This window comes from Coptis chinensis, chromosome 7 (assembly GCF_015680905.1).
Source record: "Coptis chinensis isolate HL-2020 chromosome 7, ASM1568090v1, whole genome shotgun sequence".
Classification (NCBI taxonomy): Eukaryota; Viridiplantae; Streptophyta; class Magnoliopsida; order Ranunculales; family Ranunculaceae; genus Coptis; species Coptis chinensis.
Window position 1 is genome coordinate 24,827,921 of NC_141462.1, and position 15,282 is coordinate 24,843,202.

The 15,282-nt window shown below is 36.5% G+C and overlaps 1 protein-coding gene across 5 annotated transcripts; it reads left to right on the forward strand.

Annotated features, from left to right (window-relative positions):
* The first annotated feature begins 3,229 nt into the window (after positions 1-3,229).
* Positions 3,230-14,095, forward strand: LOC147486754 (serine/threonine-protein kinase ATG1c-like). Of its 5 annotated transcripts, none has more exons than XR_015200655.1 (15): positions 3,520-3,860; positions 3,929-4,046; positions 4,114-4,172; positions 5,353-5,417; positions 6,927-7,020; positions 7,110-7,190; positions 7,327-7,435; positions 9,697-9,769; positions 9,860-10,027; positions 10,107-10,234; positions 10,336-10,700; positions 12,259-12,559; positions 13,194-13,264; positions 13,419-13,476; positions 13,557-14,095. XR_015200655.1 is itself a non-coding variant. In XM_086569679.1 (14 exons), the coding sequence occupies exons 1-14, from the start codon at positions 3,594-3,596 to the stop codon at positions 13,794-13,796; spliced, it is 2,139 nt and encodes a 712-aa protein (XP_086425805.1). In that variant the 5' UTR covers positions 3,230-3,593; the 3' UTR covers positions 13,797-14,095. The 5 variants fall into 5 exon arrangements, 3 of the variants coding, with proteins under 3 accessions (XP_086425805.1, XP_086425804.1, XP_086425806.1); XR_015200656.1 differs by having other exon boundaries at positions 3,535-3,860; positions 9,866-10,027; XM_086569679.1 differs by lacking the exon at positions 13,419-13,476 and having other exon boundaries at positions 3,230-3,860.
* The last annotated feature ends 1,187 nt before the right edge of the window (positions 14,096-15,282 follow it).

A 15,282-nucleotide genomic window follows, 5' to 3' on the forward strand; every position in this document is an offset into this window, starting at 1 on the left:
CTTGATGCAGCAAAAAAAGCTTAGGAAGGGCAGGGTTTAAGCATTCGTATTCCTAGAACAAAGCTCTTTTAGCTAAGTTATGTTGGCAGTTGATTACTGAGCCCGATCTATTTTGGGTCAAATTACTAAAAGCTAAATATTTTAAAAATGTCCCTTTTCTTAAAACCAAGCTTTCCAAGTCTGCTTCTTCTTGGTGGAGGAATGTCATTAAGGTTAGAAATGATATCGCATTGATACCTTGCTGGTTTAATTATCACTAATGGCCAAGGTATTGATATTTGGGAAGACAATTGGATCCCTTCCACCCTTTTCAAAAAGCCTATTGGTCCTAGACCAAATGTGCTGCATCATGTCAGGTTTGTATCTGACCTCATTGACCAAGATACTCACTCTTGGAATGTTAATCTTATCCGTTCTATGTTTATTGAAGTTGATCAACAGGAGATTCTTAAAACTCGTATTCATTCTCCTAATATGTCTTCCAAAATGTTTTGGTCATTAGAAAAAAAAAATGGTAAGTTCTCTGTAAAGTCTGCCTACAATTGGTTTGTGCGCAACTTGCAATCTGAGGATGTTAGACCTAGGTTCAACTTTGTTAAGAGTACTTGGACTATGGTTTGGAAGCTCAATATTCTGTTTAGAATTAAGTTCTTCCTGTGAGAAGGTCATGAATAATATCCTTCCCACCAGGAAAATACTTTATGATAGGCATTGTTGCCCTTTCTGAAGTGTGTCCACGTTGTCATACTACTGTGGAGTCCATAGTACAAAATATCAGGATATGGGTATTTATCGATATTCAATTTCTGGATATGTATCGTGGATATATCCCTCTTTTTGGAGATATTTGACATTGTTTCACATGCAAATATCGTGGATATTGTGGATATTTCTTGATATATCATGATACATTATTTATATTTATTTGAAATATAATGGTAAATATTAAATAAAATTATTATATATACAAAATATCGCAAAATATCTCTAAATATTACAAATATCACAAATATTATCGAAATATCACTGATATTTGTAGTCGTATATATCTCTAAACATATTGTGATATTTATATATCTTTTTCTGAAATATGGATAGATATCCCCAAATATCACGATATATCGGGATATCTCTACACTATATGATAGCCGGGTTTTGAGTAACCCCTCTCCAGTATCGAGTAGGCTAATTTAAATCTCCTTATTTACTTAATTTAGAAACACCTCCCTCATTCAATTTATCCCTCACTAAATTTAGAATAAGTTCTACTTTTATTAATATAATTTGAAAAAGGCTTTTTGTGTATTAATAATTTAGAAACACCTATCTAATGTCACTTAAATTAAATAATTACCCCCATTTCCCACATTGAAATTAAAACAAGTACTATTTTATTATTGATAATTTAAAAGAATCTCCCTAATATTACTTAAATAACATAATTATCTCCTATTTTGTTTTTAAAAAATAAATAGATGAGTCTCTCCTATATAATTACAATTATGATTTACAATTAGAATCCAAAAAAACCATACTAACTATCGATCTATCAATGATCGTTATACGATTTGATACTTGTTTTGTAATATGGTGGAGTCCATTGAACATGCTCTCTAAACATATTGTGATATTTATATATCTTTTTCTGAAATATGGATAGATATCCCCAAATATCACGATATATCGGGATATTTTGTACTATGGTGGAGTCCATTGAACATGCTCTGTTTAGCTGTCCTCATATTACCATAGTTTGGTTTTGCTTCTCCTTTAGCAATTAGATTCTCTGAATGGTCTCATAACTTTTGGATTAATGATGTGCTAAATAAGATCATTTCTGATAGTACCAGTAAAGATCAAAGTGTTGCAAATCTCCTCTCTTAGCTACTACTACTTACTTTATATGGTTGGATAGGAACAATCTTGTGGTTGATGCCAACTATAAGGCTCTTAAAGCACTTGTTAAGGAGTTTGGCTAGTGTTTCTTTAACTGTCTCATGGCATATGTCGAGTCTTGTAGAGGAGATCAAAACTCTCTGAGTCTTTTGTTTTTTGCAAGTTTGTCTTATGTCCTAGAAGTTTGCTTCAGCATGCCCATCTTATGGCTGCTTCAGCTAAGTCAAACATCCAACTGCTTTGTAAGGGATCTATCCTTATGAATGTAAGGGCAAGCTTTTGCCGAGTCCAAATTGAGTTGTATCAGTTTTTTGCTATATTAATTAATGCCATGGTTCTATTAAAAAAAAAACAACTTTACTGAAAAAATGAATCAGTAGAAAGAGAAAAATAATAACTAATCAATATAAGATATTCATAAGAATTACAAAGTAGTATAACAAGATCGAGTGTCTATTTGAAAACGTACACCATGATTATTGAAGAATCATGTAGTGCAAAAATGGTTATTGGTGGTGGTGGATTATGAGAAATGAGTTTAAGAAAATCGGATATGGATCTATACCTGGAAAAAGTGAGGTGTCCAGAATTTCACCATATCCTGTGTGCCGAGATATTTGGAAAGATGGAGAGAAGAATGCAACACCAAAGAAAAAAAAAAATCTTCTCCATTATTAGAGTTTTGAGCTTGTGTTATTTTGTTGAAATTGTCAATATTTTCATATTTACGAAAACATTTTATATTGATTTTGAATGAAAATACTCAGTTTTATTGCCTCATATAATTTTTGATATACCAGTACACCAACCTGCTTCCTCTATGTAGTCTAAGGCCTGTGTATGAGATTAGAAAAGAGATGGAGATTATGAAAGAGAGTAAATGTGGGTTTTGTTTTTCTTCTCCCTTTTGAGTAATTTTATTTAAATAGAGAAGTAGAGATAAGAGCATCTCTAGGTGGTGGTAGTATCACAGGTAGATTTGCCTCCGAAATTTAATAAAACTTTCCTCAAAATCTGACCAATTCTAGGTGGTCGAAAATTTCACCCCCGCGCCATTGGTACTGTCGCCCCAAGTTGAAAAATATAAAGAAAAAAACTCATGTGACATTCTCACTGTCGCGCGAATGTTACACTAAGTTTAAAAAGTAAAAAGAAAATTCCCAGCATCCGCATCCGAAATCCCAAATTTACATCTACGGATGCGGCTAGACATGTGATACTACCGGATTTGCTTTCACTTAGAGTTGGATTTCTGCAAAATTCCGAGTTTTAGAAGCAAATTTAAAGGTGATACTACGGCCTAGAAATGCTCTAAGAGATATTAATGTTAGTTAGAGATAATAATTTCTATTAGATACGGTGATTGCAAAAAACAGGGAGTAAAGCGAATGTGTAAGAGTAAATCGTGTTCTTGCACACCCTCAAAGCCGGCCCTGAGTCTAATCACTAAGAGCATCTTTCTTTTTTCGTTAATCAAAGTAAGAGCATCTCAAATTGTCAAATTATGTGAACAAGTTTGACAATTTGTGTTAATAAGACGGCACCAAACAGAGTCATCGATATTTCTTGTTTACCGAAATTCCGCCATATTTATTTCAAAAGAAAACACTCAATTATTGCCCCCGTCTTATCCATCGCTCAAAGTTTAGTATTTAAAAAAAAAAAAAAAAAAAAAAAAAAAAAAAATAGGGTTGGCGATGGCATCGACGAGTAGTAGTAGTAGAGGAGGAGGAGGAGGAGGAGCAAGAGTCGTAGGAGATTATATAGTAGGCAGACAAATTGGATCGGGATCATTTTCAGTTGTGTGGCATGCGAGACACAGAGTACATGGAATGGAAGTAGCGATTAAGGAGATTGTTATGGAACGATTGAGTAAAAAATTACAAGAGAGTCTCATGTCTGAAATTGTTATTTTAAGGAAGATTAATCATCCCAATATCATACGTTTACACGATATCATTCAGGTCCCTCGTTTATTCTTGTATTTATGACCTAATTTATTTGATAGAATCTAATGCATTTACTTTAATAGGTTCCTGGAAGAATACATCTGGTGTTGGAGTACTGCAGAGGAGGGGATCTATCAGTATATATTCAGCGTCATGGAAAAGTCCCGGAAGCTACTGCCAAGCACTTCATGCTACAGTTAGGTAAAATTTTCCAACTCATCTTTCTTTCTAGGATTCTTCTTTGATTGGTTTCTTGTTTCTTCTACAGCTGCTGGTCTGCTAATTCTTCGTGAAAACAATCTCATACACAGAGATCTCAAACCTCAGGTTCTTATTTTTCTTCTACATCAAAATTCAAGCCCTTCCTGATCTAAATTGATCTAGTACCATGTCCCAACATCTTAATTTTATAGCAAACTGGATGTCTGGATCAGGATAATATCTGATAGTCGTTTTATGTGTCTTCTAAGTGAAATCATTAGCTCTGTTTTCAGAAGCTTCAATGTCCACTGGTTAAAAAAAGATTAAACTTCATTCATTTAGATCCCATTTTAAGTTGAGACAGTAAGATGGGTAGAATAAGTTGTCGGCTGGCTAAAAGTTATAATGAGCTATGGCATATAGCTATATGTTTATATGAAATATATCAGCTTCTCTAGTAAGGCCAATTTTGATTAATATCTGAAAGACAGGATAGACAGTGCTTGGGATTCCTTTCGGGACTGAGGGATTAATTGGCCCCTAGTATATTAAGAAGGATCTCTTCTGCCCATAGGGCCGTAAGGGAGCCTCTTGGTTTATGTATTTTGTGGATACTGTACTGTTTGATGAGACTAGAAAAGGCTGAAAAGGGATAGATGTAAACTACATCTCTAGATAGCTAATTTGGAGTCAGGTGCTTCAGATGGACAAAGTATGTTGTCTGCGACTTCAGTAGGGGCACAAAAGCGTAGGATGAACTTGTGAACTATTTGCCTGGCAAATCATGACCAGCTCTCTTTTTTTATCTACAACCTACCATTCCCTAGATGAAGAAACTGAGCTGGAAGCTGCGAGAGAGAGACATGCTTCTGTAGTGATAAAGATACAAGTGTCAAATTTTCAATCAATCTCATTGAACCATCTGGATTGAACTGCTAACAATGCTTGGTGGGAGGCAATTCCTGATAAAATAGTGAAGAGTGAAGTATGAAATTAATATGCTATAGTGGATGCTAATTTAATGCATTTGTGTATTCGTTGATATAGAGCAACCCTCACGTGTCATGGCTTTTAGTTTAACATTCTATCACTAGTGCATGATGCACGCTGTGGATATTAATAGTTGTTTAAGATGTGTCTTCCTCCTAGCCCCATGGTGAAAATGTTTCATTTTAATTTCATCTGATTGTGGTAGATGGGAGTTCTAGTGATGGAGTGGGGCATTGTGGCAATTACATAAGATTCATATTTTTATCATATGCAGATGGAAAGTGCAAGTTATCTGATGTCTATCATTTCTTAACAGAACCTTCTCCTCTCAGCAAATGACGACCATTCCGTACTGAAAATTGCTGATTTTGGCTTTGCAAGGTGAGATATATCTGGTGGTTACGGAAGTTGAACTATCTGTTATTTTCTCTATTTTCCTGCATGAATGCTTCGGAAACAACGGGATGGTGCTCCACGCCTACTTTTTTTTTATTATATTGATCAACAATTTGGATAGACCAATTTTTTCACTAAGGGTATTGGATGACACTAAAATATTTTACCTTTATAGCTTGCATTAAAATATTTGAAGACAAGATTTTCCCTGTGAAGGGAATAAGTATTTTATGTAGTTTTCTGTTAGTGAAAAGATGTCACTTATGGAGGTAATGGAAGTTTTCGAAGTCTATTACTAGGAGGAAAGATGACTTCAAATTTCAAACTGATTTGGGGAAGAGCAATTTAAAGACTTGGGAGTTAAGTTCAAGTTATTAATGCTTTTTTCTTCAGAATATAGACTTTCTCGAGGCCAAACCAACAATTAGTTGTCCTAACGTGTTTGGACCAAGCGGAGTCATCTACCCTTATTTAATCCAAAGCCATAGCTTTTGATTACTCATTAAGTAATCACTGCAATCCATCTCCTCTGTGGTCTAATCGTACTTATTAGGTACCCTCAGACTGTCAGACAACAACATGCACGCTCCATCTAAGCCTTAGTGGTCTGAACTGTGCATGGTCAAACATTCAGCTTTCACTTAATGCATCACCTATCGGGACAATTACACTTTCTGAAATTTAATTAAGACCAACCACCCCCCCCAAACACAAAAAACACAGTCAACCCAAAATTGACCCTTTAATTAATTCTTATCCTCTAGCTTTATCAGCATTGAAAACATGGAAATTGAATCACAAAAGCAAAATTTCTTTTGAGAAGAAATATTATGAAAATATTAGGCTATTGGCGGAGTACTTTTACCAAGTGGAGCAGAGATGATGGATAAAATGGTCGGAAGACAATAGAAATTTGTGTTCCTTGATCCTTCTTGGTATTTTACATGTTCAAGATCCAGCCTCATTATGAAATTTTTGAATGATAGCCTTCTCATTGTCTTCTATTTAGGAAAAGAATTTTGGTGGACTTGAATAATATATGTAGATGATGAAAGCTAGTTATATGATAATATATGCTCCCCTTGTTGTCAACTTAAGCGGCCTACTAACTTATGTAGCCTATTGAAGCTAATTATATGATAATACATGCTCCCATCATTTCTATAATTTGAACCTTTGATGCAACCATCATCTTAACTGTTTAATATTAGCTATTTCACATTCCTTCAAAAATGTTAAATGTGGTTATATCCTACAAAAGTACAAAGTGATGTTAGTTCTCCATATTCTAGTTTTATTGTTTAACTAATATATGTAGTCAAAGTATCCAACATGGCGAAATTCTAAAATTGATGTATATGACTTTCAAATCTTCAATGTGGTTGTGTTTTGTATTCTACATGGATGAGTATCTGTACATCCGGCACAAATTTTTGAATATTTGGAGTTTCGATGCTACATATGTTTAAATAGTACCACTATTATTTATATTAGGTCTCTACAACCGAGGGGCCTAGCAGAGACGTTGTGTGGTTCTCCTCTCTACATGGCTCCTGAAATTATGCAGCTCCAGAAGTATGATGCAAAGGTGAGATATTGTCCTTTCTAGTTTCTATATAGATAGTTTATCCTACTTTTTCTGTAAGTTCTACCATTCACCTTAAACTGAATACACAGGCAGATCTCTGGAGTGTTGGTGCTATCCTATTCCAGCTTGTCACTGGAACTACCCCTTATACTGGGAACAATCAAATACAGGTTTTACTGCTTTCTTTTGTTTTTTATTAATCAAGGTACTTAGTGTGATACTAGAGGTACTGTTTCTTATGTTATTGTCCGTAATTGTTATACATGATTGCCATCAGCTGGTAATCTTCTTGCCTCCTGTTGACAGTTGCTGCAAAACATTGTGAAGTCAAATGAGTTGCGGTTTCCTCCAGATAATAAGAATTTGAGTTCTGACTGCATTGATTTGTGCCAGAAGTTATTGCGTCGTAATCCAGGTATTACCCTGTTACTTTTTCAATTCATTAAAATTTATTGTTGAGTTTTTTATACAGTTCCTGAGAATAGCAAAACTATCTTCTCACTACGTGTTTTTTTTAGTAGTATTTATAAATCCCATTAATTTTAGTTTATGAGAAGAAGGGATCAGTGATGATGGAGATAGAGGGTTGCTACTTGCTAGCGTCATACACCCATTAAAGGGCCTCCGACCCCACTAGAGAGACAAAAAAACATAACTGGTTGACTTTAACAGCTGGTTCTTCTCTATTCAGAATCAGAAAAGTATAGTGGAAGAGATTTCAACCCAAACAAATCCTATACCTGAAAAGCTAAATTACATTGACATGGGCACGTGTCCATCTCGGACACGGACTAGGTGTTTTTTTTTCTTGTATTTATAGATCCCATTAATTTTAGTTTATGAGAAGGGATCAGCGATGATGGAAATAGAGCGCTGCTAGCGTCATACACCCATAAAGGGGTAGAACCACCTACCCCACTAGAGAGACAAGAAAACACAACTGGTTGACCTTGACAGCCGGTTCTTCCCTATTTAGAATCATAAAAGTATAGTGGAAGAGATTTTAACTCACAAATTCTATACCTGACAAGCTACGTTACATTGACGAGTATGTGTGTCCATCTCCGACAAGAACAGGAAGTGTCTGACACGGCAAAATTCTAAAATTTGAGGTATATCACATACAGTATGTGCATGTGTCATGTCCGACACGGACACGTGGATACGTATCCGACACAATTATTTTTAGAATATGGTGTGTCCATGTAACTTAACTGAAAAGTAGTAGTTCTTCCTCACCTTCTTCTTCTCCTTCTACTAAATTTTACTATTACACAATACAAATTTGTTCAAATTTTTGAAATCACAACAACCAAATCACTTTCATGCGTCTGAAATTCACAAATTTTGAATGAGTGAGCTGTCTTGCTTCTGGTCCCATTGGCAAAGAAAATTACTTTAAAGAAAAAAAGAAAAAAACGATTCTTACAGGTAATCTTTGGACTATCCCTTAATTGTAGTATTTATATTTTTCACGTTTTCAATTGATATTTCGAGAGCTAAAAAGTTTGACATAATTTATGCAAGAAAAGTATGTACAGATAGGTTCTCGATGTTTTTTTATCTGATTATACTGAAAGGACAGGAAGCAAACAAGTTAAAATATATAAACAGATATGGTGGTTTTTGGTGAAGAGGATCCGGTGTTTTTTTAGCGAGTAGTAAACTTGAAGGAGAACAAGAAAATACAGAGTCAACCTAGGTCTCTTAACTAACATGCTAAAATTAGAAAACAATACGTAGGCGGTTCCAACTTACACTTATTTTGTCTCTAGCAGGGTATGAGGGATTGAATGCTAGCATTTCTGTGTAATAAACACCTTATTTGTTAATCCAAACCTATCTTAATTACTTTTTTTACACCCTCCAAGTGTATTTCGGAAATGACAAACAGCTCAAGTCTCCATTTTTCTCCTTCAATTTAGACCATGCTTTAGCAATCACTCCCTTGATCCTGCTACTGAAGCAATAGAAAATTTGCTTGTGACATTGCTTCCCTGCTTTTGCTGGGTGCACCAAAGATGCAAGGAGCCGTGTACATATGTGCTTGTATGTAAAGTGTAGGTTGGTAGCTGTTAGTATGTATGGGTGGTGAGAACTGTGCAAGAGAGAGGGAGTTATTGCAATGGAACCTATGCTACATGGCAAGGTTTGAAGAAACACCTATAAGCCTTGAGGCGGAAGGCCTCCTCATTGTGCCTCTGAGGCGTAAGCCTAATTTTGAAACAATTAATGTTTGAAATTTTTTAGAAAAAAAAAATATAAGTAAATCAAGAAAATAGAAACCTCTTGTAATATGAACAAATTTACTTAAACAAGTGTACCATTATTGAGGCTTCAAGTTTACCTTACGAGTGACACTGGTGAGCTGCATAGAATAAAGCTTGAAAAAGCAGAAGACAATCTTTCAAGGCTGATCGTGTGCTAACCTGAGCCACCTAAAGCGTCACATACAACTAAGGCAATCACACCAAAAATGGCACTTCGACTCTTTAATGAGAAGTCGTGCATAAATTGCACTTTAAAATTTTGGAAACCGCTTTTTTGGACTTCGCAATTTGTTTGACATTAGTTTGTTGAGAATTCTTCCCATAATCCTTTTCAATGTTTTAATAGTAATGAAGCTATGATGGCCATGTACCTTATTTTTCTAATCTCTCATGTTTAATGCTACAGTGGAGCGTCTAACGTTTGAAGAGTTCTTCAACCATCTATTTCTTTCCCCAAATCAACCTCAAGAATCACCAAGGTACAGGATGGTCCCAAAATTTGTAGTCTTTCATAGCAAACATTTTAGTATTGCCATTGATATCAACGAGAGAAGGTCTTTCATACACAGGAACAGGGCGTCATCCAGGGGTAGAGATGGATTTCCACTTGCTGAATCAAGTCTTGGGAGATACACAGAAGAAAGCTCTCAGGATGATTGTCTCCCGTTCCTTCTAGACGATGATTCTAGTGGACCCGAAGGGAGCCCTTCCTTTCCTGCAAATAGGACCTCAATAAGGTCAATCTATGGTTTTCTTTTGATATAAAATTTGAATTCAGATGACAGCTGCTAATGCTTCCACTTATATTGGTTACAGATATAGTACGGACATGCAGAAAGTGGAAAGTACTGGTTCAAAGGTTGACCGCCATAGACCATCAGAAGTAAAACTGACAGAACCCAAGATTTCAATTGGCCGAAAGTCGGTGAAGGCTTCTTCAAGAGGTAAAAAACAACCAGCTACCGTCTTGACCTCTAGATATTCGATCTGGTCCCTACCATGTTACTAAACATTATTTTTAATCTTTATTTTTGTGGGTGTACAGTGGTGGATTCAATGGAGTTCATAGAGCAGGATTATGTCCTTGTATCAGGTCCTCCATTGGAGGTGTCATCTTCATCAGTGAATGCATCTAGGCCACACCAATCTTCTTGTAAGTTAGATGGTTCTGCTGTGGCTTCTGTGAGTAAAACCAGTTTAGTAAGTGCTCCAATGCCAATTATTGGCGCACCAATCAGTAGCACCTGTGGCTTTGGAAGCTTGGAAAGTCACAGCTCTGCGCCATCAGCGACTTCACAGGGATCCATGGATGTGGGAGATGGTTTGGAGCAGCCGTCCAGTCACTCTCTTACGAGGATCAGATCACTGCAGCAGTGTGCATCTGCCATCACAGACATAGTGAATGAGAAGGTACTTTCTGTTCGAATTAGTATCCTAGACTCTCTTATTTTATGCTCGTGTTGCTGATGTAGTCTGACAAACAATTGAATGGTTAATAAGGTGTTCAAACTTCTGGTAGTTTATAGTCAAAGTAGTTAATATATGTATGTTTTTATAGTAGGACGAGGAAGTCTAGGTGTCTAGTTCGTATTAGTACAACTGTTATTGGTAGTTTGTTAGCAAGTTGTAGACTATAAAAGAGTAATAACGTATCCAAGAATGGAGCTTGAATATTAATCAGAAATCATTTATCTTATACCTTTTTTGTCTCCTTGTTCTCTATTTCTGTCGCTTCGTCTTTTCCTTCTATTTCTACCGTCTTCTTCTCCTAGTTCTTCCATTTTACTCCCTCTTTCTCTAGTGTTGAGTTGTTTTGCTAGCTTCTGTTTTTAAAAACCTAACATGTTTTGTCTGTTTTCTTCTTTCTCTTTGTTTCTTATTGTAATTGTCAGCTCCCTCAGCCTACAAGCCCTACATTGTGTTCTTTAAACTTATAATTTCACTTTACCGATCAACACCACCAACGAAAATAAAATGACCTATTGAGGGCGAGCCAATTAGGAGCAAATATATGTTAAATTGGAATATGAACAACTCAGAAGTGGCCTCTAAATTTTACCTTTTGGGATCAGCCAATTAACATCCTCACCTAAAAGAGTAAGGGAAGATTAGGAAATCATAGTCATCAAATAAGATTGCTGAATTTTTTGTATTTTGCTTCGTTTTTTATTTTTTATTTTATTTTTTTCAAGTAAATGATAGGAGTTTTGTTCACATAAGAAAAATATTAAAAGAGGAAACTTAGAATTTTGCTCCAACTATACGTTGCCAATACTTAAAAAAAATTAACCAATCACTTCATCACAAGACTAGCAAACTATGACCAAAGGCATGTTGAATAGGTAAGTAGATACTCACAAGTGTATTGAGAAGGTTGGACCCAAAGTTTTGGATCCATTCCCAGCTTCCCACCTTAGCGAGGGGTGAAGGATTTAATGCTTGGGGGATAAAATTAGCACCAAGTTCTACCATAGAATATATGTCTTCGAGCGCGTGCAATGTTATCAAAGGCGCCGTCATGGCTTCCGAAGGCGCCCAAGCTATTAGTGCTTTATAAAAACTGATATGAGGGCCATGGTGCCAATTTCCTAGGGAACTAGTTTGAGGTGGTTGTCTAAGGCGCCACTTTGTGTGTGAACGCACGGCTGCACACAAGGAGCTTTTTGGTCTATACAAATGGCTTACATCTGAATCAGCTTATTAGACATATCATGTATTGTATCCAAGAATATCCAGTGAACAAAGAAGTCCAACAAAAGTTGGATGACTCAATCAGGTTGGCTGTTAGCATCTATATTCCAACGCCTGCACGTGTACCCCGTTCTCCATTCTCATGTACAATTCGTTTTTCGGCTAGTTTCTTGTTTCTCTTTCTTTGTAATTGATGACTTGCAGTGACTCGAGAATGTCTACTTGCCATGATTAATAAAAGCTCTTGTTTACTAATTCTATGTTTGGTTTTTTAAAGATTGAAGCAGGTAGGCATTTAGAAGCGTTCTCAATACAGCTGGTAATTCTCTCCATTTGGAAGCAAGCATTGCATATATGTCATACACAGGCGGCGTCAGCTATTGAAGGAAGCTTGACCAGAGAAACCGCTCGTGTCAGGGGAAGCACAGACAAGATGCATGGTAGCCTAGATGTCCAAGAATGTCTTAGTGCCACTGACATTCAGGGGCCAGAAGCTGTTTGCTCCCAGATTGAAAGGGAATTTCTTCTTGAAGTTGGGCATGCTGAGGATCTCGCCAGGGGTCTTGAGCTAAATGATGGTATGTAGTATTACTTTTGTAGTGTTAAGTGGGAGCAAGTATTGATATTTCATAAGGTTTGCGTGTTACATGCATTATAACTTGCCCCAACCAACCACCACCACCAAAAAGAAAGAAAAAAAATCTAGCTGAGTTAGAACCGTGTATCACATATCAGGTGAGATGTTTGTAATAGACCGTTGGAATGGACAAAATGAGTAGAGCACTCAATACATGTATTGGTGTGTGGTGTGTTAGCATTAGGAGGAAAAAAAAGAGTTAGCTCAGTCTTATAAAAGTATTTTATTGTAAGCTACTATTTGAACTGTTAAAGTAGGAAGGTTGCCAGGCATTTACAAGGAACTAAGACGTCCCGACAACCTCAGATAGTCAGATTGGAGTTAACTGAGGTCATCATAATCAGCACAATGCTTTATATATATGCGTTGTCCTATTGTTTGAAAGTTTGGGTTAGGTTACTTTCTTCACTTGGACCCATTTTGTTTCCGTAAAATGCTGCTCTTGGTTTTTACCCCTGACCCATATTGGCATGCCATAGCATGGTTTTTAGTTTCTTATGTCATTACTAACTTAAGACTCCTTTCTATTTCCCTTTTCTCGTGTTCACAAACTAATAATTTCATCATACTCACAGGAAGCATGGCAATGCCAGATGCTATGGAGATTATATTCCAATCTGCTCTCGGCTTGGGCAGACATGGCGCTGTGAGTAACTTTCTCTTTGTTGCCAGTACAAAACTTATATTTTTTCCATTCCTGTTTGAAAATTAGAATAGTGTCATAAAGACAAGAAGCTCAAACTGTTATCTATCCAACACAAGATTATCTGTGACTGAGAGGAATTTTTTCTTTTCTTAAGTGCTAAGAATGGTGCAATTGGTTTTCTCAATTAATGCCAAGACATAAAGTCCTCTTTGGTAATCTTGCAACAAGAATAATAATATACTTCTTACCCTTGTCAATTGCACACTTCAATCTTTATTTCTCCTTTTGGCAGGTTGACGAGCTGATGGGTGATATGGAGAGTGCAATAACTCTGTACTCTAAAGCAGTACGCTTGCTAGTTTTCCTTCTAGTGGAAGCACCCTCTCTCATTCTCAACCCTCCTTTCTCTCTTACCAGTTCGGACCGTTTTCGGCTGGGGACATACATTGAAATCCTGAACAACAGGCAGGGTCAGTCAAGATCTCAGAGAATGGCCCTTCTCAAGTGCGAGGATCATCAACTCTCACATTGAAAAAGAAACTCTATACCTTGATAGTTGGTGACCTTCTCTATTGTAAACCATTTATTTGTACAGCATTCTTTTAACCTACACTCTTGGGAATTACAGAAGGGCTAAAACGTGACCTCGTGTATAAAAATGTTGACTCTAAATTTCCTGTAATTTGAACAGAACTCTTGACGAATGATGAAATTGTGCATAATCCGATCTGTCAAGTTGTTTATTGCTGTAGAGGTCAACCTCCATAAGTAAATATTATACTCCTTGAGGAACATTTAGTTATGTTATTATTATCATTTATTTGGTTGTTATTTTTGGCATGATCCGATCAAGTGCTTCTTGCTCGTAAATTTCTCAAGTAATATCATAGTGTACTGTTTGTTTTTTTTTTTTTTACTTCTATGTTTTGTGTAACGTTGAATAAACAAGTCTTATTTGAGATATCTCAAATTGTTTCTCCTGTTTCCCTTTCTACCAGCAAGATAACGTCACCGAAATTTCTGATATTGTTGGGAACTTGGGATATCTCCGTCTGAATCTTAAGCGGTAAGAATTGTCTGTACTGCACAAAAAATAATGAAAAAGAAAGTGTAAATGCAACCATGCTGTCATTGCTGCGTGATACCACATTATCTAGATTATTTTTCATATATTTGAGACACCTTAAATTTTGACGAAATTTGAGTCTAAACTCTGAAGTGGGGCCGCAGACCAACCAGGGTCTTGCACTCTTGCCTACCAAGTTCTGTTTTTTTACCCCGTAGCTCCCTAAGAAGGACTTGCGTATGGACACCCAGCACCTTAAAAACATTTCCAATCAAGAAAGATGCTCTTTTCTACTTCATTCAAGTATACAACGAGGAGATTTTATTACGATATGTAGAAGGGATGTTGTGCTCCAGATGACCAGATGGGTATTACACAATTACACCCAAAGTCCCATGTAAAAGGGATGTTGTGCTCCAGACAGGTACAGGTTTGAAAGCGACTTTTCCACTGTACGCACAACGTCGGGTCTATCATCATTTCAACTAGCAACTTCAAAATAGATACTTCTACAGTTAATCCAACACGATCCCACAAAACTATTTGTCTTTGGCTTATGCAATCGACAGAAAAAGAAAGAAAGAAATGTACTACCTCAATGACTCAATCGAGACCTTTGCTATTATGAATTCAAATTTGGTTTGCAGCAAGTTTTACATACTTCAATGGTGGTTAATAGAGCTGCAGAAAAGCTGATATCCAAAGTGGAAGTAGGATTTGTTGTGCCCCAAAAGCAATGGAGCACACCAATCCAATGCAACGGAAGCGAACAACCAATATCAAACATGGTAGAAACAACAACCCACAACTACAATGTATTATACCTGTGGAGCCAAAAGATGGCAAACCTAGGGAAGTGGAGGTGGGCATTGTTGTATGCAGATAAAAGAAAACAATAGAAGACAAGGACAGAATAACAGGTAATAACCAAGGCGCGGATTAGGTTGTCCTT